Consider the following 22962-nt stretch of genomic DNA (forward strand, 5'->3'; position numbering starts at 1 on the left):
TTTAAATCTCTTTCCAGGCTAGTCCTACCCACTAAGCAACAAACTCAGGCTATTTTTCTCCTGGTCTCTTATCCCAGTGTAACAATCCATCTTCTATAGGTGAAAGCATCAAGAGGGAAGTACGTGGTGCAAAGCATACCAGCAATGACACTGAGAGCCAGCAGTTGAGCCATGAGTGCCCTCTTGGAAGAAGAAAAGGGAATTGAACCATACACACCTGGGTCACCAGACAATCCTTCTCCCTGGGCCTCATTTCTAAGGTTACACAAACTCAGTTTTTCATAAAGGCAAAGATAATACTCCCAGAAAAGCTCAAGGACCATGGGGCTCAGGCAAATGCAGACCCACAGCCTTGCTGATACAGGCAGACACTGCTTCAGTCTCATGCACTGCAGGAAAACATATCTGGCTCAGGGATCTTGAGTTTTTTGGCACTTAAGTCTTTCATAGGATCTAATATTCATAAATCCTTTGGTGACTGTTCCTAGACTAGAAACTTTAGTTATATGCAACATTTAAGATTTCTGGGCTAAAACTTTCAGCTTCAGTTCCTATAGCTCTAAGTACATTTTTCAAAATAGTGAGTTATAAAAAAAGATATATATAAAAGGAAAAAAATATGCGGCAAAATTTAAGGATGTAAGGCATGAGATCCTAGTTAATATTTATTTGGATCTTCAAGCATAATTGTATTCATTGCTCTTTCCTCAGTTTTCTGACTTCCAAATATTTTTCTTTGATAGGCATGTCACATCAAAATGTTAGCTACATTCCAGACTAAAATAGCATTAATGGTATTCTTCTAACACTATTTTAGCCAAAAACCTCTTTGTGCCAGTCTGTGAGGGTCACACCCTGCTAGTACCAATACTGCCACATTGTAGCAGTGGATCCTCAGACTCCTCTTTTCCCAAAATATCCAGGGTAAATCCCAAATTGGGATCTATACAGAAACCTCCTTAACCAGGCAGCTGTTATTGACTCTGTGCCAGGCCAAATTCCTCCCTCACATCCTGCCATCCAGGTTAAGCAGCTTACTGAAAATATCTGATATTGACAGCCAATTTGTGCAAACCTACAGGATGATGACATTAAACAGACTCAGAAACAGCAAAGGAACAGTCAGTACTACCTGCTGCTCTTTGGGTACTATTTCTTACTGAAGGTGTTTCCTGATGATATAATTCAAATCAATTATTGGTCCAAAGGCTTGGCTGACAGCAATAATTTAAAATACTTTATCTGACATTCCTAAGCTTCTTTTATTCTTGCCCTTCATAGGAAAAGATTAATGGCTTCATGTCACTGCTATAGCTGCATTAGTTCTTTCAAAGCCATTTCCTGCATGTATGTGTTTTTGTCACATTGATCTTACTGCTACACCTTTCCAGCTTCCACATCTCTCCAGCAGCACTACTGTGATTCAAGAGGGGATTCTATAATGTGGTTATATTTCTTTTAATCTTTTCTTCATCTCACTTCCCACATTTATCTGCTGGTATTCCTTACCTAACTTGCTACAGTAAGACAGGAGCTTATACTGGTGAAATTGTCACTAACTTCTATAGATGGTACAGCCTTCCTAGAACACCACAGGTTTTATATTAGTTCAAAAAGTAGAAATTGCTCAAGTTATGTCTAAGTTTTCACATAAAAGAAAGGAACAATTCACCACATTCTTGACTAATGACTCCTCTCATACGTCTAACCACCAGTGAGTAACAGATGGTAGTAAAAAGGCAAAATAAGAAGCAAAACAGGCTGCTGGGAGCAAGGAGATAAGGAAAATAACATGTATTTGGACTTTCTTACCATAGTGTGGTGTTTTCTATAAGCCTTCTGGCAGATGTTTGTTCTCATTTTGGTGTTTATCTAAAGTTTATTGAGAAGGATGAGGCACCATTCCCAGCTCCCCACTGATACTCTTGGCAAAGCACAAGTCCAATTAGGTACTGATCCACAGTGTGTAGCTCTACAACCCTGCAGAGATATGCAGGATGCACAAAGATTTTTCAGAATAAGCTTTAGGTATTCCAACAGTCTGTGCTGCATGGCCCATTTATCTTCTCTTAGGGAGTATGGATCATTAATATGGACACCAGAAACTAAGCCAACATTCAAGCCACCATCTCGTAAGGAAGCAGATTTACAAAGCTACAGAGCAGGGTTTTGCAGGGTTTTTGCTATACAAAAACCAAGAATGAACACAGAACTCTTAGCTCTGTTTTGATTAGAACTCAAATCAAATTTTCAGCCATGCCTGTGCAACGTATAAGAAACATTTACTCAGTCAGATTCCTCCTTCAATCAAGGTCTGCATGGCCAGAGTTTACTGTACAGGCAAGTTATTCCTCCTGCTCTTAATAAGTCCTCTCAGTGAAATTTAACCTGCATTTTGTGTTCTAAGATACATTTAAAGGTGAAGGTATTTGTTGGTTGTAAGTGTCTGTCTTGCTTGCCAAAATAAAGTGCATTACCTTAACCCCTACAAGTCCAACTGTAGAAACTGCCAGCTTGCATTTCACCCTTTCCTTGAGGCTGAAGAGCAAACATGTTGCATTTCCATACTGTGTAATGGATGGCAGGGTTTCATCTTGTTGTTCACACCCCAAACATACAAGCTACTTAGAAAATACTGGTTTTCTTACATGTCAGTTTAATAAAGTTTTATAATACCAAAGACTGTTGTTTAGGAAAGTTCTTTATTTCACAGAATTTCATTCTTTGTTCAAGTGGAAATCTAACCACTGGTGTCAAAATTATCTTAACAACAACAGGACAGGAGGTCACTTTTCATGTTCTACCTTCTTAGCTCTGCCTTGTAATAACTTAATATCAGGATTTGCTATGAGTAAATAAAAGTTAAACCAGGCTTCTGTTATAAAATAAGATGGTAAACTGCAAGTGTCAGTGCTGCATATGGGAGTCAAAGAGAACAGAAAAAGAAACCTTCAAAAGGAACAAGAAGAAAAAATATTAAAGTTGAAGTACATCCCAGAGGAGTATCCAGAGCCATCCATTATAAAACAGTGTATTTGCAGAGGTAACTCTGAAACTGTGCCTGCATTCTGCAAGCAGTCCAGTGCACTTCATCAAATACATGTATTTAAAGACTCAGAGAAAAACAGGTTAACAGCCAGTAACAACAGAAAAGCTTTAAACACTCTCAGATTTCACTTAATACACCAAGAGTAGCAAAAATGGATACAATTATCTAAGTAACTAAGCAAACTGCATTCTACAAAGAGAAATACAGTGTAGCCTAGAATCATCTGGAGCAAGACAATCAGTACCCACAAAACACAGACAAAACCCCCCACAGAAATCACAAAGGCTAAGAGAAAAAACCAAAGATTCTAGAAGAAAACAAAAATTGGCTTTAAATGGTTAAAACATTTTTGGTCCTGTTTCTTGAAAGAAATAATTCTAAATTGGGATCTGAAGTAGAAGGAATACCACATTTATACACATCACACTGTAAACTGAAAGAAAACTGCAAGATATTGAAAAATACTTTAAAGTCAGTGAACAATTTAATTAACAGGAAGTACAAAGAGTTTTGGCACTGCACTTGAAGGACAGCTTCAATAAAAACATTTCATTACCATGCTGATACCACACATGACATCCCAGATGAACTATCAAAATATGAAGTTTGCAATCCTAAGCAGAAGTGCAACAGGAGACAGACTCAAGTGAAGCCCCCTCTAGCCTTCCACCATTCTTTTAAGGATGGCTCCCAGGCCTCCCTTTGCCACTTTCAGAGGGGTCAGATCTTCTTTATTCTCAATGTGAATACTTGCACCATGAGACACGAGCAGCTTTGCCTCCTCCACTCTCTCTTCATCGCAGGCTAAATGACTGCAGTGAGAACAAGAAACCCAGAGCCACTGTTAAACTGTCCAAGCTTGTAAAGAGCAATAATTACACCTTGTCAAAATGACAGTGTCAATGTTGGGGGGAGATACATCTGAAAACAACAAATCCACAAGCAGCCAACTACCTAGACAGATTCCAAAGCTTGCTGTCCAGTCCCTCTGCTGTCATTAAGCAACTCAAGAACATTCCTCCTGCTGCTCTCCTTGCAATGTTAAGACAGTTCTTTGGGTTAGGATTTGGCTCTGCAGTCAGCAAAGCTAAAGAGAACATAATCCATGGTGAGAATGGAAAATGGCAATCTCTATTAAATTGAAGGTGAGAAATAAATTGTCTGATGCTAAAAAATAAGGAGTTACTGCAAATGCAGCAAACGCTTTTTTCCATTTGGCAGTGTCCTAGGAAGAACTGTGTGCATTCCAGGGCCATACTGGGGTTTATGTACAGCTAAAACTTACTGCTTGATCTTATTCACAGCACAATCTGGATTCCACTGTGGTTTTGACAGCAACTTCAAAGTAGCTGTAACCCTTACATATTCAAATTGATCTCTAAGGTGACAATAAACACCAGGCTGATTGTACTTCAATTGCAACTTATTTTCTTTAGAAAGGTGAAGAAAAGCTTCTGAAATGAGTTCTTGCTTGGCAGGACAGAGTAGACCAGCCTGCAAGACCAGTTTCCTCTGATGTCATTAGCTCACTTTCTACCCTGTAGCAACAACTAATGTATTCCAGATTAATAAAAAACGTGTTCTACACTCTAAGTGGATGCAGTAACACAAGTTAAAGTATGCATGTACAGACCACTATGGCAAAATACTAAGTATGACTTTCTGAAATACTTTTTAATTGCACAGGGATGTGAAGTAAGAGTGTATTTTGAAGCAACAAAAAATTAAAGAAAGAAAAAGACATTGAAGTGATGGACATTTCACAGAGATTACGCTATATTAAGGAAAATAAAAATAATAAATTACTTACAGAGGAGTATTCCCTTCAGAGTCCCGTATATCCAAAGTTGCATTGTGCTGCACAAGGATCTGTACCATTTTTAGGTTTCCTTTGGCTGCTGCTCTGTGTAACGGGGTGGATTCAAAATGATCTGTTGCATCTGGATCTGCTCCATTCTCCAAAAGCATGATTGCAATCTGAGCATGTTGAGAGAGAAAGGAGCAGGGGAGGAGGATGCGGGCTTAATATACCTAAATCCTTCTTCCAAGAACACCACCAGCTCCAGTAGGTAAACATAGGTAAACATACCTCCTGCTTATTTTTGGAGGCTGCATAATGCAGGGGCGTGCAGCCATTCTGATTGACAGCATTTACATGAGCACCCTTAGCAATGAGGGCTTTCACAATTTCATCACGGCCTGCTGAAGCAGCAATGTGTAGGGGAGTCCAACCAGCCTACAGAGGCAAGAAGAAATCCACATTATTCAAACCACGAGTTTCAGGCAGAAAAACATGATAATGTATAAGCCAGACAAACCTGAACCACTCACACTGCTCATATTCTTACCAGTGCAAAGCTAAAATATTACTGATTTTCACTAGATGCAAGGCTCATGTCTTCGTACATACCTGCATTCAGTACCTGGAAAAAGCTGCCAGTTAAATGACAGAAATCACTTCTGCTAGGCAGTTATGCATGGTATCTTTGCAGAAGACTTTGTCCCTGCAGAATTTACACTAATGCCTTTTTAAGAACAAACAGCAGTAGTAGAAAAGGGTGTTAACAACTTTTTCTATATCCTACTCTCTAAACTGATGAGACAAGTTCTTCTTTAAGGATGCTTTATAATGGATACAAATATTTCAACTCTTCCTCTAGAACAGGAGCAGGCCATCTCCTTTCCAACTGTGAAATCACTGAACCCGCACCTGCTTTATTACTGCCTTCCCCAGTGTGAGAGATCTTCAGCCTGCCTCATGATTTGGCATAACATATTTGAGAGATCACACAGAGATAAAGGCAATGCGAAAGCACCAAGAACTACCCAAACACCCGTGGTTTTGCAACTTCCTTCATAAATACAGCTCTCTTAAAATTCCAGGACAATAAGCAAGTCTGAAATCTCCTCCTCACACCTATTTCTAAATGTGGAACACTTCACCCTGCCTGCCCAGCGCACCCAGAGCAGCCGGGACCAGCCCAAGTGCCAGATCCCGGCTGGGGGCCCCGGCCGGCGGCAGGAGGGGGCGAGGGCGAGGAGGGAGCGGCGCAAGAGGCTCCGGGAGCTGCCCCGGCCGCTGTCAGGGCCCCTCTGAGGCTGAAACCGTGACAGCAGCGGGCCCGGCAGCACCCGCGCCCCCAGAGCGCCCCGCGGCTCCCTCAGGCGCCCCGGGCCGGCGGCACTCACATCGTCCTTGTCGTTGACAGGCACGCCGAGCCCGAGCAGGAGCTCCGCGACGTCCGTGTGTCCCGCCGAGCAGGCCCAGTGCAGCGCGGTGCGGTGATCCTGCGGGAGGGAAGCGGTCAGCGGGGCAGGGACGGGCAGCGGCTGGCAGGAGCCGCCCCCAGGCCGCCCGGGGCCGCAGCCGGCTGACCTGGTCGGCTCGCGTGGCCTGGGCCCGGTCGCGGAGCAGCAGCGCCCGCAGCTCCTCGAGGCGCCCCGCGAACGCCAGGTTACACACGGCCACGTCCGACACCGCGCCCTCCATGCTGCCTCCGCGCCACCCCGCCCACGGGGCGGGGCCAAGCCCGAGAACCGCCAATCAGATGGGCGCCGGCGCCCAGTCCAGCCAATCGCGCCTGCCCGCCTGCTCCGCTCACCGCCCGGACCGCGGGGGCTGCTGGGGTTTGTAGTCCCGTGGACGAGGGGACGGCGCGCTCCCGGCCGGCGGCGGGACTGCAGCTCCCAGGGCGCCCCGCGGTGCGGCCGTGTTGTGCCTCCGTGTCGGGGCGAAGGGGAGGAGGATGGTGACAGCGGGAGGATGGAGGCCGGTGAGGGGCGCGGGGCGCGGGCACGGCTGGCGGGGCGGCGCTGAGGGGCCAGACCGGGGCTCCGGGGATCCAGTGGGGTTCCCGGCGGCGGGAGACGCCCGCAGGCTGAGGGACGGGAGCCGGCGCGGTGCGATCCGCCCGGAGGGGTCGCCTGGCGCTTGGGGTCCCGCGGCCTCTGCCGGGGCCGGGGCTGGGGGCTCGGGAGGGGGCCCGGGCGTGAGGGGGCTCGGCCGGGGCGCGGGGCGGCCTCAGCCGGGGGGCTGGAGCCCGGTCTGGCAGCCCCGCTCTGCAGCTCGGCGGGGAGCGCTGTGGGGGAGCGCCGGGAAGGGGAAGGGGACGGGGACCCCGGCGAGGGAAAAGAAACCCCGGCGGTGCTTTCGCCGGTGCTCCGGGGTGTCCGACGGCAGCGGGGGCGAGAGAGGCGGCCGCGAAGGGGGTGCAGGTGCCTCCGGTTGGATTTCGGAGGTCGAGAGTGTCTTAAGTCTTTGTAGTAAAGACCAGGTGGTTTGCTCTGGAAGTGCAGTGAGCGACGGCTTTTCTGGCGGAGAATGCAGAGCACGGGGCGAGGAGTTGTTTTGCTGAGCTGACAGCCCTGGAGGAGCCTGGCGCGGTGTTTCACCGCTGCCTGCGGGGACGCCGGGTGTCGGGGCTCGGCACTGCTGGCCCCGGGCTCCAGCCAGAGGCTGGTGTGCCAGAGGGTGGTGCAGCTCCCTTCTGAACGCTGGAATGTGTATTATTTTTAAATGAAATCTTAATTTATATATATGGTTTTACATTAATTTTTACTCTTGAAGGGTTGTTGCACTCTTCCAAAAAGCATCATTTTATCGATCTAGAAAATAGTTGGACTGTCTTCTTTTGGTAGTATTAATTATATTTTTTTAATTTTTACTAAATAGATGTGGTATTGAATAATAGCATTAATACATCTACTTTTTTTTTTTTTTTCTGAAGTGTTTCAAATCTCCAGTTGGGAAAGTAAAGCCCAGTCTTGCTAACACTTTTCACATGCTTTCCATTAAGCATGAGGCCATAATCACTCTGATTTGTATTTTTTCTACGTTTCAGATCAAGCTGTGGTGCCTAATTTTTTTTTCCTTTCTTCATTATCTTGAATCAAATCTCATCCTCGCTGCAGTCACCCTGAACTTCTGTCACTGGCTTCAGTGAGATTGCTTATAAAGGTGTTATGCCTGGTGTTCTCTCAGCACTCACTGAGGATCTAAATAAAAAACAAGGCATTGGTTATTTCAGTGTCAGAACAGCTTTTAAGGGAGAAAATTAAAAGCAGCTGGCAGAGCTGCTCAGAAGCCCCAAAGGCTGTAAAGACTTGCTACAAACTAGTTCAGTTTGAGAGCTCCAAGTTGGGTATAAAAGAACAAGGGGATAAAATGGAGTTTGAATTTTGTGTATTCCTGTTCAGTTTTGTCTAGGTATGAAAACCAGATCACTATTTTGTCAGACTACTTAGAAGAATTTCCAGAAACTGATGAGCCAGTGTGGATTTTAGGAAGGCAACACCACCTAAACACAGGTATCTTTAGAATTAAATTATCTGTAACATCTGTAGAATATTCATAGATTCACATGCCGCAGCAGCTCCTGATTTCCTTGTGTTCCTTAAATATCTCATGAGGGAAGTTTGCTCTTCATCAGTGAGACACCAGGTATAAGCAGTGGAATTCCTGTACAGAAACCAGAACCAAGGCCAATGTGCTTCCACTATAATTCGTGCAATATGATCACATTCATAGCAGAGGTTGTCAGATGTGAGCCTCATCACTCCACAACATCAGGGCCTCAGAAATGAATATATAAATAGCTTCTGGGAAATGTTCAGCATTACTGATGTCATTTTCCTATGAGGGATGCTGTCCACAGCCTGTTACTTGCAACTAAAATGATATTTCAAATAACAACAATAAGTTAGTCTATGGCATATACTGCATTTTAGTGAAAATAAGTACATGACCTAAAAGTTAGAGCAGAGTAATATGTTTGTATAAAAGTAAGACTTCAGAAATTGGTTTTGCTCCCTGGGGAGAAGACAGGGCCATCCTCCTGTGTTACATGTCAAAGGCAGTGACCACCAATGCAGACATGGTGTTCAAGACAGCCCAGGGTGCTGCATGCAGCCTTGATCAGCTGGAGAATCCTTAGGAAAAGCCAGCCAGTCTGAGCCACAGCTAAGGGAAAATGCAGCAAATAGGATACTTAAGCATTCTTCAGAGCCTTTGGAGGATTCTGTAAGTGCATATGTACTTAAACAAACAAGAAAAAAGAGAGGTTTAATTCAATTTAACATTATTAACCTTTTCTTAAAATGACTTTCTGTTGGGTTTGGAGGTAATGTATAATTCCATGTTGATTTGCACGTAGAACTTCTTAACCTGCTTTACCAGTTCTTTCCTGAGGACAGTTCTCCAGAGTTGTTTTATTCAGGCTGGGCATAGTCATTCCAAGCACCTTGTAAAATTTCACTGGCTAATAATTATTTCATCTTTAATAAGTTAACTTTAATTAGCAGTCTGCAAAAGCTCTCTGTGTTTAAATTGCTAAAAAATGTTTTAAGTACTAAGGGTCTTGTACGTAAAAGCTGTAGGAGCCTTCCATGCATTCTATATATTAACTGTACAGTGATAATTTGAATTTTTCAGTTTTAAGTATGTTTTAATAATTTATTTTCTCTTAAAATTATTCCAGACAAATCTAAGTTATTGTTGGATATAAGTGCTCGTCTCTGGTTCACATATAGAAGAAAGTTTTCACCTATTGGTGAGTATGCAGCATTCCAGCAGCCTGGTTATGGATTAGCAGGATTGGTGATGATGTTGGGGACTGAAAAGTTATTTTTATACTACTAGAACGTTTTGATCATAATTTAACTGTGTGTGCAAACAAAAGATTAAAGCAATTAAAATCAGTGTTTGCTTGTACCTGTATATTATCGGGTCTTCATGTTTGTGGGGCAAGCAGTGAAGTGAGAGCAGCACTGTGGCGAGAAAGGAGCTGGCTCAGTGGGACAGGCTGGCTCCCTCTCAGCTGTGGGACAGTTGTTAGAGGCTTGACTGTGAGTTTCAGTTGTCAGAGGTTTGACTGTAGGTTTCAGCTGTCAGAGGTTTGACTGTGAGTTTCAGTTGTCAGAGGTTTGACTGTAGGTTTCAGCTGTCAGAGGTTTGGCTGTGAGTTTCAGCTGTCAGAGGTTTGGCTGTGAGTTTCAGCTGTCAGAGTTTGGCTGTGGGTTTCAGCTGTCAGAGTTTGACTGTGGGTTTCAGCTGTCAGAGTTTGACTGTGAGTTTCAGCTGTCAGAGGTTTGCCTGGGGGTTCTCTCAGGAGCTGGCTCTGTGCAGAGCCCGTGCTGACGTGAGCCCCTCTGTTCGCAGGAGGCACTGGTCCCTCGTCTGACGCAGGCTGGGGATGCATGCTGAGGTGTGGGCAGATGATGCTGGCCCAGGCACTGATCTGCAGACATTTAGGAAGAGGTAAGTACTGTTGCTGAGGCAACTTTTGTGTTATTTGGAAGCTGTTTCATTTTTGTTGTCGTTTTCCGTAAAACATAAAACCTAAATTTATTAATGAAACTTCTGTGATGCCTTGATAAAGTTATTAGTGAACTATTCTTGTCTGATGGGGCAAAATCATGGCAGCCTTAAGCAGAGAAACAAAAACAGAGGAAGGACAAATAGGGAATCCCACTGTTGTTATTCTGTAAATCTTTTTGAGGAATACCAAAGTTGAAGCCAAGGGAAAACTTGCTACCATGGGTCTGAGTTCTTCCCCTCTTTTCGTTACATAGTCACCAAAATGACATCCAGGGTGACAGTGTCAGTAGTGACAGAGTGATAGACACCACACAAAGTACTTCACAAACCACTCACCCATCATCAGCCTGAGTCCAGACCCCACAGCAGACCCCACTAGTGCCTGTAATTCTGTACTGCCACCCCATATCCCAGAGCCACGGGTGAGTGTCCAGGTCTGCTCTGTGTGTCACTCTTCTGTCAATTACCTTGCTGTGGCTGGGTCTGTGATCCTTATGCTCTTTTGTCATGGTTTCTACGGCAGCACGATTTGTGGATTTACCACTTTAATCACTGAATACACAAAATGATATTGCAAAGATTTAACTGAAAAAGTAGGCAAACAGACATATTACCTGAGAAAAGCTAGACCTTGAACTTGCAGTATGGATCTAAATAGCATCAGCCCTGTGTATGTGTTTCTCTGTTAGTAAATGTGAGGTAATTACCTTACGTCAGAAGCTCACGTGGCAAAGCCATGGTTTGGATTTTGCTGTGGGAGAGGGCCAGCACTGTGTTTGGATTTTTCTTTATGAGTTATTATCCTACAAATGTTTGCAAATCTGATAAAGTCCAAACAGAACAGATAGTTTTAAATAGTCTTGAAAGCTCATACAGAGCAATAGCTATCAATTCTCAGCAGTGATCACTCAGGATATACTTGCAGTTGGCATTGTTATTTTGATTTCCCAATTTTCACACAATAGCATGTGATGATAAAGGGCAGCTTGATAATAAATGACAAGGTGTGACTTCTAGGATCTCTAAATAAAATGTAAATATTAGAGATGGATTGTCTCTTAAAATCTCATTGTATTGCTTTCTGCCATCTAGAAATTTGATCAGTACAATGAAAACATTATTTTCTAATCTTAATTATAACTTTTTTCTTGAAAGATTGGCAATGGGAAAAACACAAAAAGCAACCAGAAGAATATCACAGAATCTTACGGTGCTTTCTGGATAGAAAAGATTGCTGTTATTCCATCCACCAAATGGGTAAGAACACACATCAACTTCCTTTTGTCTACTGAAATTCCTACAGTGTTGGAACTTTCTCATTTGAAGGAAGTTAATGAAACATTTTTAAAAGGTGATTAGGAAGACAATGTGTATTTTTATATAAAAATTAAAATGTATGCAAGTGGGTACAAAGTATAATTATTCAGAAATATTATTCACTAAGACCTAAATAAATCTGTATTCTAGAATCTAGCTCTTGATAAAGTGTGCAGGTTTTGGGTAGCAGAGTTGATAGTGTTAAAATAGGCAGTCATAAAACTTACTGCTATAATTTGTAAGTAAGGACATATTTGTAGTTGTTGTTACAGTTCAGGAACTTCTTCCAAGGGAACCAGCAGTCATTAAGTTTTGAAAAGAGTATAGGTTGAGAAAATAATTGTTGTTGCTAAATACAGCTTGCACTTGCCCTAGAGTGTTTGTGAAGGTATTAGTAGGCCATGCTGTGTGACACAGACTGTGACCAGCCTCTCTGTGGTTTTTCCTGTGTGTGTTTTCCCTTTCAACAACAGCACAGATGGGTGTTGGAGAGGGGAAGTCCATTGGAGAGTGGTTTGGACCAAATACAGTTGCTCAAGTGCTGAAGTAAGTCATGGCAGGGGCTCCCTGGATGTGCTCCTGGGGCTGCCTGAGGCTGCTGGGGAGAACGTGGGAGCTCCTCCTGGCCTGGAGGCCTCACTAGAGCTGACACTGCTGAGGAATAAGGAATGTCCCAGATAGGGAATGTCCCATCCTGCAGCTCCTGGGTGCCATGTGCTGCAGCCCTGGGACAGACACGTTCTGGAGAGAGAAAGGAGCTGAAGGATGTCCTGGCCTCCAGCTCCTTTCCCTTACAAATTCTTCTTGACTCACATACCAGTTTTTCAGGCTTATTTTAGACAGCCAGCACTGCCTGTGCAGCCTGAGAGTTCCCTTCCCCAGAGTTCTGGATGTCACACAAAGTGGACAGAAACCTGTGTGCTATTATGTCACCCTCCTAACTTTTGGGTTCCAAAATCTTGAGCTGCTCTGGCTTTTAACAACCTGAAATAGTTCCACTGAGTTTAGTGGAACTTCTTAAGCACAGAGTATTGTGGAAAAACTGGCATAGGAGTTTTTTTCTTCTCTACATGATGTTAGGCACCATGGGCAGAATCCCACAGTGGAATCTGTTAATTGCAATAAAAAATAATAAACCTAATCATGTGGTTGAGCTGTTACTATCCCTGCATTTGGCAAAAGGACAAAACAGCTTTCACATGGTATAGTGTGTGTGCTTTTCCTGGAACCACTCATTATTATTTTTTTCTAAATATGTTAAACACTGAAAGTTATCTTTTTATTACATGGAGACTTAAAAAAAACAACAAATTTTTATTCCAAATAAGTGACTTTTTTACTCAAGAACTATTTAACTGTCCTGAGTTAAAAGCTATCCTCATGGTCCTAGTAAGCTTTTCTTAATTATTGCCTCTGTGTTTTCTAGGAAGCTTGCTTTATTTGATGAATGGAATTCATTAGCAGTTTATGTATCTATGGACAATACAGTGGTCATCGAGGACATCAGTAAGTGAAACAGGAGTTTCTGCAGGACTGCTGTAGTGTCTCAGCAGATACCAAAGAGTAGCTCAAGCTCATGGCAAATTTAATTGTTTGGACAAACTACTTCTGGGAGCATTAGGGTAGTGGTTGGATTTGATGATGTTAGAGGTCTTTTCTGGCCTAAATGATTTGATGATTCTGTGATTATTTCCTTGGTGACAGTTTTTGATTTGAATTCACTGTCCTGAATGTATCTAAGTATGAGCAAAATCTTGGCACCATTCCTATTTGTTCCCAGGGTAAGAAAAGTAATAAATTAAATGGATACTCAGGTTTGGGGTTTCCAAAAGTAAAGTTAGCACAGAACAGTGAGGCATTTTTGGTGACCAGCTCACAAACCATGTGGATGAGAAAGTGGAGTTTGGTCTGTGCTACCTTAACTCCTACTCCAGCAATGGAATAAAGTTGCAGTATGTAAAAATACAGAGAATTGCTTGTAATATAGAGTTTGCCAGAAATTTGCTTTTGTCAGGGAAATGAGGGGCAGATCCTTCAGAAATGTGTGGCCCATTTTCAACTTAAAACTGTAAGAAGGGTGGGTTTACAAGTGGTATTTAGCCACTGCCTGGTTCTACTTTAGTCCCTACTTCTGCTTATTTTATGTCTACACTACTGGAAGGGAAGAGTTCCCTGAGGAGTTTCTAATGCTTCCTCCCTGCTATGTCATCTCCCAGGCAAAGCTTGACAGCTTCAATACTGCAGTAGTAAATGTAACTTCAGTCTTAAACATTCATCCCCTCATTTTTCCCATGTCTCACTAATGTGCCAGCACATACTCTGACTGCCAGAATTACTTCTGCTAAATAGTCAGGATTTCCATGCCCTGCTCCTTTTGTCTTAAAACAGGAGCTCTATAAAGCTGTCTGGAAAAGCAATTTAATTCATGATTGAAAGATCTGCTCTGTGTTGCTGTGTGCATTCACTGATGTCTCTTTTCATTCCCCCAGAGAAGATGTGCTGGTGCCCTGCCCAGAGCAGCAGTGTTGCCCACAGCAGTGCACATTTGCACAGAAGTGCTCTTGGCCCAAACAAGAACACAGCAGGATTGTGCCCAGGCTGGAAGCCCCTCCTGCTCATTATCCCTCTCCGGCTAGGGATTAATCACATCAATCCAGTGTATATTGATGCGTTTAAAGTAAGGCATTCTTCAGTCACTTGTTTGTCTATGTGAAAAAGTTCAGGTATCTGGTACATCAATAAACAAATCAATTTAATTTTTCTCTCTTTGGACTCCTAGGAATGCTTTAAGATGCCACAGTCTTTGGGAGCATTAGGAGGGAAACCCAATAATGCCTATTATTTTATAGGATTTTTAGGTAAGGAAGAAAGAAACTTACTCCAAATATCCATATGACTGAAAGAGAAAAGATGTTCTTTGGGAAGGGGCAGTAGTAAGCATTTTAAGCATGAGAATGGAGAAGAAGAAACATACCTCAGACACTTCAGGAACAGTATGAGACCATCTTTATAGGAACAGAAAAGAAGCAGCAAAGTTTGATATAAAAATATGGAATGATATATGCAAGAACAAGACACTAAGAAAAGTTGATAGCATTCAAAAAATGTGAAATGTCACTGCTGCTTAAATACTGTATTTTTTCTAATCATTAATACTTTCTAGTGAAGAGTGTCTTGTTTTATTCTTTTGCTTCCTGGCTTTCTTAAATTATTGTTTCATATGCTTCCATTTTTTCTCAAAGCAGTATGTCTTTCACCTTCTTCCATGTCTTTATTAATTAATGCAATAGTTGATCCTAGATTCAGCCTTTGATATTTTACCCTGGTTTGATCCATAACTCCTTGGATATTTTGTTCTTTCTTTTGTAAAACCTGAGCTGTTTTAGTCAGACTTATTTGTTCAATTTCTGGGTGAATGCCTAATGGGATTACAGATTGGATTTGTGGTCATCCTGTATCTTTGATGTGAGGAATGTTAGGGATTACTGCAGTTGAGATTTTTAAAAAATGTACTGGACTTCATGTAGATAAAGGAAAGTATGTGACAAAGGTAGAAAAAAACCATTCAAAAAATCTACCCTAAAAGGTAACAGTGGAAAATTATACTAAATTCCCTGTGGGATACTGTTGTGCCTGGCTTTCCAGTTCTTTTAAAGACTCCCTAGCTAGAGAGTTGAGATATGGACTGTGCTGACAATCCAATTTATGTTTTACAAGTCTGGATGGAATAAGTGTTTATTACTGCTTCTTACTTGTTATCACCATGTGGATTTTACCCCTCCAGGCAATGAGCTGATCTACTTGGACCCTCACACCACTCAGAGTTTTGTAGATTCAGAAGAAAATGGCACAGTTGATGACAAGAGCTTCCACTGCCAGCAAGCCCCACACAGAATGAAGATCATGAATTTGGACCCTTCAGTAGCTTTAGTAGGTGTTAGAAAATAATAAATATGTGTACTTTGTTCAAAGCAATACCTCTGTGTATTGGTAAAGGCAGCAACATGTATCCTTGATCACAGTCAAGCTCACAAGGCACTCTTGTGCAATCTAAAATTCAGCACATAGTAGTTGAACTGCATAGGATCCAGTAATTTTAGCTCAAGCAGGGAACCAACTGTTTGTATCCTGGGGAGCCAATTAATCCTGGGCAACACAGACCTTTTCCAAGAAGTAGTTTGAAAGTCAAAGCAAGGAACTGAATCAGGTTTCCTTATTTTATTCCATCTCTATCATCTGTGCATTGGTTGCTCTCGAGAAGATATTTACCTGAGCTTGTTTTATTTAATCTAAAATCTTCAAGTGAAATTACCTGTAGAAGTTTTCCAGTATAGATCACAAGAATACTGTGGTAGTTGAAGAAATTCAGTCTGATCTTGTGCCAGTGTCCTTTGGTTGGGTTATGGGAGATTGTCATGAGATATAACCCATACATAGATACCACAGCATCTTTGCTCATTGACATATAGTAATTAATATTACTCTGTGTGTTCTTTCCTTAGGGCTTCTTTTGCAAAGAAGAATGTGATTTTGATAACTGGTGTAGTCTTGTACAAAAGGTAATACTGCTATCTTTTTTTGCTCTGTTAAGAAATCATGGATAGTGTTCTCTTTTGGTTAATGGAAATTCCCAGCTTTCAAATCAAATGATCCCCAGTGAAGGTGGCACTAATGATCAGGGAGAGCTGACACTGCTGATGGAGCTTGTTCAGCATTTTGCAGCCATGAGCCCTGGCACTGGGAGAAGAAGTGCATACACCCCCTTCTGAGTTTGTCTTCTGTTAGCAGTACTGTGTTAGTGGCTTATACCTAAGTCATTTACTGAAAAATGCAGCAAGCAGCTGGAATATTAAGCAACAGAAATGTGAATATAAAGTACCACCAACCAAAAGCATTTATTTAAAAAAAGCCTACAGAAAGCAGTTTGCAAATAACTGAAGTACAGGATATGATGGAGCTCACCTGATAGCAGTGAAATTTTGCTTCAATAATAACAACTTGTTTCTCCTGATCAAAACCTATCTTCCAAAATCTCTTGGATTTCTTTGAGTAGATAGATCTGTCTTGTGTTCCCATTGATCAACAGAAAACTTGAACACAGAGAGGTCCAAGCAAGTAATTTACTTCTAAAAGGCAGAAGTATGTTCTTGGTATGTGTTTGCTCCATATAAACAGAATTACAGATGTATAAAAGCTCGTTATAATGCACTGGTAACTTGTAGGAGTTTAAGAGATCCATCTTCCAGGTGTGTTTTCAAGTAGGACAATACTAGAAATGTGTGAAGCTGTGATTCATGATGGCAGGTACTTGACCTAACAGGAATTTACAGCCTTTGTTCTTTGATAGATATGCAGTATTAAAAATGGTTTTTGGTTTGTATTCTGTCCTCAGGAGATTCTAAAGCAGCAGAGCCTACGGATGTTTGAGCTGGTCCAGAAGCACCCACCCCACTGGCCTCCTTTCATACCTCCAACCAAGCCAGAAGTGACAACCACAGGAGCAGGTGCGGTACCACTGAATGTGCTGCTGGGCACAGAGTGGGGCTCCTCAGCCAGCAGGAGAACCACCACAGGTGGAATAACTGGGCTTTCCTGAGGATCAAGCAATCACTGCATGGTTAAATGCCTTGCTCTTACAGAGTATCAGTTATCCAAACAGGCTGTGTCCAGTTTACATGTGTTAGCACAAGATATTTTTAAATCTTTGAAAATATTTCAAAGGCAGCATTTCAGAAGGATGGGGGGAGGTTTGAGGGGTTTTTTTGTAAACAAAATCAGGCATGTCTTTACATCCTAAACGGTTTAACTTATTTTTTAGAACTCATAGAATCTACTGACAAGCTATTTGAATTGGAAGAAGAATTTGAAATCCTGAGTGTATGAAGGAAACTGTGGTGACCCTTCTGAGTATTGAACATATTGCTAATATTGTTGCATTGACATAGATTACACAGCCATGTTAGCCCAAAAGTGCCTGAAATCATGGAAAACAGAGCACAAACATCTGGTATCATCCAAACTCCTACAGGGACGGTTCCTTCTGTCAAAGAGCTTCCCCAGATGGAAAGGCACTGAAAGATTTTATTTTAAGACCCTGAAAGGGAACCTCTTTTTAATGTGTGTCTTTCTTGAAGACAAATGGACCTCTGAGATTAAGGCAAAATTAAGTCTGTCAGTGGGCTGTATGTTTGGAGAAAGGGATAACACAAAATGGGTATTTCTTGCTCTCATATAATGCAATAGTTTAGTTCTTAAAGCAAGAGTCTTCAGTTACGGAGGATGTCTACTTCTGTTCCTTCCTGTGGGCTGCATCATAGAAAAAATGCATTGTCTTGTTTAAAAGATCAACTGGATCAGGAGAAAATTGTTTCCTTGTTAAATATTTTAACATGTATTTGAGCAACCACACTTTATGACAAAAATGTTTCTGTGAAAGGAACTATGTCTAATGTATCCATTTTGCAATAGCCTTCCTGTTTCTGGGAGACCTCAAGAGGAACAGGAGCCTCAAATAGTTGATACAGATCACAACCACTGTTATAGTTATGATATATTTCACCTTGACCTTAAAGTTCAATCATTGAAACTTAGGCTGACTTTTCTTCCAGAGCTAAAGTGAGTCAAAGGTGGTTTAACTGTACCTTATTTATTTTAAAAAAGATATACACAAGTATCTCTGTTACTGCACTTTATCTGTGCATCTAATAAATTTCTTAAGCTTTTCATAGGTTGTATGCTGCTATATTTTGTTAATTTGTTTGTGTGAACTAAATATAACCCAGGTTATCTTAAAAGTTAATATATAGGCATATGCAAATTACTTAATTGTTGGGTTTTGACTTGTTGCCTTTTGAAATCTGTTTTGGTAAAAGTGCCTTAATTCTCCAGTTTTATCAGCAGAGCTGGTGCAGTTTTGTTTCCTTTTAGAAAGAGTATCGCTGTAGCAGCTCTAAGAAAACCAGCTCAGAATAAAGGCAAAGATCTTTTAATTCATTCTACAGCTCCTTTTTACTATCACAGTCCCCATTCTGATCACTTTGTCACAATAGTGTAATGGACTGAGTCACGCATTTCATCTTCAGTAATAAATGACCATGTAGAGAAATCCTGAATGCTGTCTCCTCTCACTTGCACTTCTGCATCAGGGCCAGTGTGATTTCCAAGAAAATAGTCATGACATGGGCACAGTTCATCTTGTTTGCCTTCAATGTTTATTAGCCATGGTTTGGAAAATATACATATAGGAAAAATATAATTTTCTTCCCCTCTCCATGGAGTCGCTGCACAGGTTTTGTGGTTTTTTTTAAAACAAAGTATTTCTTTTTCATTAATACATGAAGTTACTGTGCTTACGACATCAGTTGCAGCCCTCTCCTCCCCACAGACAAAAAAGTAAAATGAGCCCTTGTTCTGAAATGCTCAGTCTTGAGTAGTACCTGCTAAAAAATAATTAAAGACCCTTAGTGGAGTCCCAGGTGCTCATTCCCCAAGCCACCCTTGGCCTCTTCAGAGAGGAGCCTGAGCCTTGCAGAGCTCTTGAAGGATTCTGGGTGGGAGTAAACAGATGGATGGAAATGGGGCTGATGGCAGAACAGCTGGTGATTGGAATTCCTGCTCCCTGCACCTGCCAGGGAGTGGCTGGTGGAACTGGATGGAAGCTTGGACAGGGACAGCAGTGGAGCTGGTTACTTTGAGAGAAGCAGCTCTCTAAAGGCAGTGCTGCTTAAAATGCATAAAGCTGTAGTCCTGGGGAATAAATTAATTGTGTTTGCATGTGTCATGTTCAAAAATTAAGCCAAGTCCCTGCAGATAAAAGACCTGACCAACCAGATTCTTTGTAGCACCATGGGAACCCAGGGGACGAAAATTTCCTTGTACTTTGTCAGTTATCTGTGTGTTTTTCCAGAAGTCTTGAGCTTTGCTATGTGAACACAATTGTTTTAAAGTTGTATGTGCATAACCCAGGATGTAAATCCCACATGCTCTGTCTGTGCCAGGACAGCTAGGAACTAGAATGGATATCCTGCAGGAAAGGACTGCTGCTTAGGAGTGTTAAAATGCCTTAAAGATACTTGCAAAATACATCCAAAGCAGTTGCTGATCTTTCACAATTAGGAATAAGTGAGATGAAAGACTACATTGTTCCTCAACTTCCCTGTTCATCTCCAGTGTGGTTTAACTCCAGGACTTGGAGAGCTCTGACCTCCATCTGTGAAGATAATAATGTGTTATGCAAGTAATACTTTCATCTTTACTGATTATTATCTGCCTACAATAATGTCTCAGTTGTGGATCATTAATAATTTTCTGAATAATTTCATCCTAAAGATTTTTAAGCCAAGGTGAGAGTGTATTTGCAAGGCACTCCTTTGAAATATCCTGGGATGTCAATAAACAAGGATTTCACACCCTTCACTCCAGAGAGGTTAAAGGTAATAACTTCAGTCCTACTGACTGAATTCATTATAGGTATAACCATACCTTTGTCATGGGTTTCCCCTAAAATATACAAGGAAAATCCAATTAGTGGCACTTCTCTTTAATTACGCCCTGAAGAAAAGTTAACAGTGCATACAGTAGAGATACAATTTTTTTAAACTTACAGCAATAAAGCCCAGAGGAAGCAGTATACAACACATGGTGACTGCAGGAGTAAAAAATGTACATCCCATAGCTGCTTACTCCTGTATCTGCATAAGCTTGCATGCCATCTAGTGAAGGATCTACTTTTCAAACACACACAGCTGGAATAATAAGCTTGAAAATAAGTGTGCCAAAGCTGCCTCAGAAAGGAATTTATGTTCATAGTAATAAAATGTTGGCCAATAAAGTATGGCTGCATATCAGTGGCTGCAAGGAGATAAGCACAGACCTTGAAGCCAACAGACCTGGAATATATTTCAATAGAAAGCAACGAAAAATGGTAGAGGTGTTTTGGATTTATCTTCACATGAAAAATTGCATTAAGGTAGGCTGTGGATAGCAGGCTGGATTAGAACTGGTTACCTGTCACTGGAGGAAAGAATGTTCCATCTGTGTAATAAGCAAAGCAAATAATTCATTTTTCAATATTTCTAAGAAAATCCATTATCAACTATTAGTGCATAGTGTTTCCAAGTCACCCAGCATATCCTGATAAATTTTAGCTGGTTCTGTGTTTCACAGGAGAATGAGTCTCCACTCCCTTACACTAGACCAAATACTGTTTGCAAAGGCACTAATTAAGCATAGCTTTGGCAAAGTCTCTCTGGGTGATGACTGGATGTGCCTCGGACAGAGGAGTGGTACGAGGTGTCAGCTGCTCTTCAGTCTGAGTAAGGAACTCACTGAGACTTTCTGAGGTAGCCACAAAGGAGGGGGAAAAAAAATCAAAGTAAAAACATAGCACCATGTTTCATTTAAAAAATGGCTTCAGAACACTGGTCTTTCCCTCCTCTGCACACAAATTCCTGGACTCGAAACTTGATTTTTGTAGAGTTCTGGCTGTCTTGATTCACCCATCAAACACACACAAAAGAGGTTTGTGAATTTACCCTTCTCCAGTCAGTGATGTCTAACGTGGGGTAACAAAGACTGTTCCCATAACCTCACTTCTGTTACTACAAGTTCTTCATGCACACCTGGCAGCGGCTGACACGAGTCCGAAGCTGCCCTGCCTTGAGAGTCTCTGAGGGAGGAGCGCTGACAAACTGCTGCTCCTGCTCCACCGTGGTCAGCCAGAAGCTGTACTTGTTGGCAAAGTAGTGGCACGTGCCCCGAGCGCCGTTGCACTCGATGAAAGGAGTTGCTCGGAAATCCTCCAGGCAGGAGCCAGGTGAGACCAGGGACTGGCCTCCGCCTTCCGCCCCCGCCGCAGTGTGCTGAAATAAAGGTGGCAATTCGGTGAGCTCAAAGGAGGTAAACAGGCAACCAAAATTATACCCTGGCCATGTGTGTAACTGTCTCTTGAGTCAGGGCTAGAAGGCAAAGAGCAAACTTAGGCTGAATATGCAGGCCTGGAATAATGGAAAATCAGCTTTTCACTTGAAAGTTGGGAAAATTTGGAAACAATGATGCTGACATCATGTTTTTCTAACAATCTTACACTAATAAGCTTCTAGGAGAGCGCACTGGAAAATTTTTTCCACTGAGAAAGAGGATTAAGTCAATATTGTAGCTGAATTACTGTTTCCACATTTAAAGGTTTGAAGAACAAACACCTGTGGTGACACAGAACTCAGGCAGCAGTGTTACCACCAAAACTGATCAGGGCAGGTGCTACACAGAGCAAACTCAGAGCTACAGCAACTCAGCTGATGAAGAAATGCACCAAGGCAAGAAGAGACAGGGTTCCAGGTTCCTGTAAGTAACTCACAGAACACAGTCTCAGTGACCTCATTAGAGAGGAGAGACGGGAATGTTTGAAGCTGCCTTTGCACCAGCAGCAGTGTCCTTACCATAAGGAAGGAGTATCCTATCCACAGGCTGCGCCAGCCCAGGGGACACTGTGGGATGGTGATATCCTGGCTGTGCACAGCCACAGCCTGGGAAGGTGCTTCACACACAGAGCACCTGCTGATGTACTGCGGGATCTGGACGCTGTCCACGGGCATCATGGGGATGGGAGCAGTGGTGGAGAGCCAGTAGGACTTGTCGTTTCGGCTGGCGTAGTAGCACACTTCATTGATGTTGCAGTAAATGAAAGGCATGGTGCTGAAGCGAGGCAAACATGAGCCAGCAAAACCTGGAAGAATCAGAGCAGCAGTCATACCAAGCATCTACAAAAGACTCCAAGTCATACACACCAACATTTAGTGGTGAGAATGGTACGAGTGACACCGCTCCCAGTGTGGATCTGGCCAAGCCACCTGCCACCAGCCCCACTGCAGCCCTCTGCACTGCCATGGAGGATGGCTTTTTAAATGTTATCTTGTGTTGCTCATTCTTGAGAGAATTCTGTCAACTCACCGAGATCCTGGTTGTGGGCCTTCTCCTGGCCCTCCACGTACAACAAGCTGTATCCATCCCAGAGCTTGGTCATGCCGATGGGACAGGGGGGGATCTGCTCTGACTGGCTGTGCTTCACCAGGGTGTAGCCAACGCCCACGCTGCGGCCTGGCATGCCCGGGAGGCCAGGGGGACCCGGCTTCCCAGCAGCACCTGGGAGACACAGGAACAATCACCACTGCCAGGGACATCAGCTGCCTCTGTACCCCACCTGGCATTGCTTATGGCACTCTGTACAACAAGGAGCCCAAGCAGTATGGGTGTTATATGAATTACCAGACTTAACAGCTCCAAA

General features: G+C 42.6%; 3 protein-coding genes across 6 annotated transcripts in view; 1 reads left to right on the forward strand and 2 right to left on the reverse strand.

Annotated features, from left to right (window-relative positions):
• Positions 1 to 2636: 2636 nt before the first annotated feature.
• On the reverse strand, positions 2637 to 6556 carry PSMD10 (proteasome 26S subunit, non-ATPase 10). The gene is made up of 5 exons (XM_030967533.1): positions 6426 to 6556; positions 6239 to 6337; positions 5139 to 5285; positions 4860 to 5026; positions 2637 to 3861 (listed from the first exon to the last, which is right to left on the reverse strand). The coding sequence occupies exons 1-5, from the start codon at positions 6537 to 6539 to the stop codon at positions 3708 to 3710; spliced, it is 681 nt and encodes a 226-aa protein (XP_030823393.1). The 5' UTR covers positions 6540 to 6556; the 3' UTR covers positions 2637 to 3707.
• Positions 6557 to 6756: 200 nt separating this feature from the next.
• Positions 6757 to 18406, forward strand: ATG4A (autophagy related 4A cysteine peptidase). Of its 2 annotated transcripts, XM_030967898.1 has the most exons (13): positions 6757 to 6822; positions 8246 to 8356; positions 9526 to 9597; positions 10206 to 10304; positions 11520 to 11621; positions 12155 to 12227; positions 13108 to 13187; positions 14171 to 14358; positions 14461 to 14539; positions 15466 to 15611; positions 16184 to 16240; positions 17074 to 17185; positions 17500 to 18406. In XM_030967898.1, exons 1-13 carry the CDS (start codon positions 6813 to 6815, stop codon positions 17562 to 17564), a joined length of 1194 nt encoding a protein of 397 aa, XP_030823758.1. In that variant the 5' UTR covers positions 6757 to 6812; the 3' UTR covers positions 17565 to 18406. The 2 variants fall into 2 exon arrangements, with proteins under 2 accessions (XP_030823758.1, XP_030823757.1); XM_030967897.1 differs by lacking the exon at positions 17500 to 18406 and having other exon boundaries at positions 17074 to 17362.
• A 480-nt stretch (positions 18407 to 18886) lies between these two features.
• COL4A6 (collagen type IV alpha 6 chain) overlaps positions 18887 to 22962 on the reverse strand; it is a 108644-nt gene continuing 104568 nt past the window's right edge. For all 3 annotated transcript variants that reach the window (XM_030967763.1, XM_030967764.1, XM_030967765.1), the window contains 3 exons: positions 22629 to 22820; positions 22118 to 22404; positions 18887 to 21541 (listed from right to left, as the gene is read on the reverse strand). In XM_030967763.1, the coding sequence (XP_030823623.1) occupies positions 21281 to 21541; positions 22118 to 22404; positions 22629 to 22820 (740 nt within the window). In that variant the 3' untranslated portion in view covers positions 18887 to 21280. The remainder of the gene's footprint in view (positions 21542 to 22117; positions 22405 to 22628; positions 22821 to 22962) is intronic.

Source organism: Camarhynchus parvulus, chromosome 4A (assembly GCF_901933205.1).
Source record: "Camarhynchus parvulus chromosome 4A, STF_HiC, whole genome shotgun sequence".
NCBI lineage: Eukaryota > Metazoa > Chordata > Aves > Passeriformes > Thraupidae > Camarhynchus > Camarhynchus parvulus.

Excerpts from the sequence above, each read along its gene's own strand:
- ATG4A (XM_030967897.1), top strand. Across the intron at positions 8,357-9,525 it reads GCAACACCACCTAAACACAG|ACAAATCTAAGTTATTGTTG; the intron begins GTATCTTTAGAA and ends AAATTATTCCAG. Across the intron at positions 15,612-16,183 it reads TGGACCCTTCAGTAGCTTTA|GGCTTCTTTTGCAAAGAAGA; the intron begins GTAGGTGTTAGA and ends TTCTTTCCTTAG.
- PSMD10 (XM_030967533.1), bottom strand. The coding sequence starts at position 6,539 with ATGGAGGGCGCGGTGTCGGACGTGGCCGTGTGTAACCTGGCGTTCGCG. Across the intron at positions 6,338-6,425 it reads AGGCCACGCGAGCCGACCAG|GATCACCGCACCGCGCTGCA; the intron begins GTCAGCCGGCTG and ends TCCCTCCCGCAG. Across the intron at positions 3,862-4,859 it reads TCTGAAGGGAATACTCCTCT|TCATTTAGCCTGCGATGAAG; the intron begins GTAAGTAATTTA and ends TTCTCACTGCAG.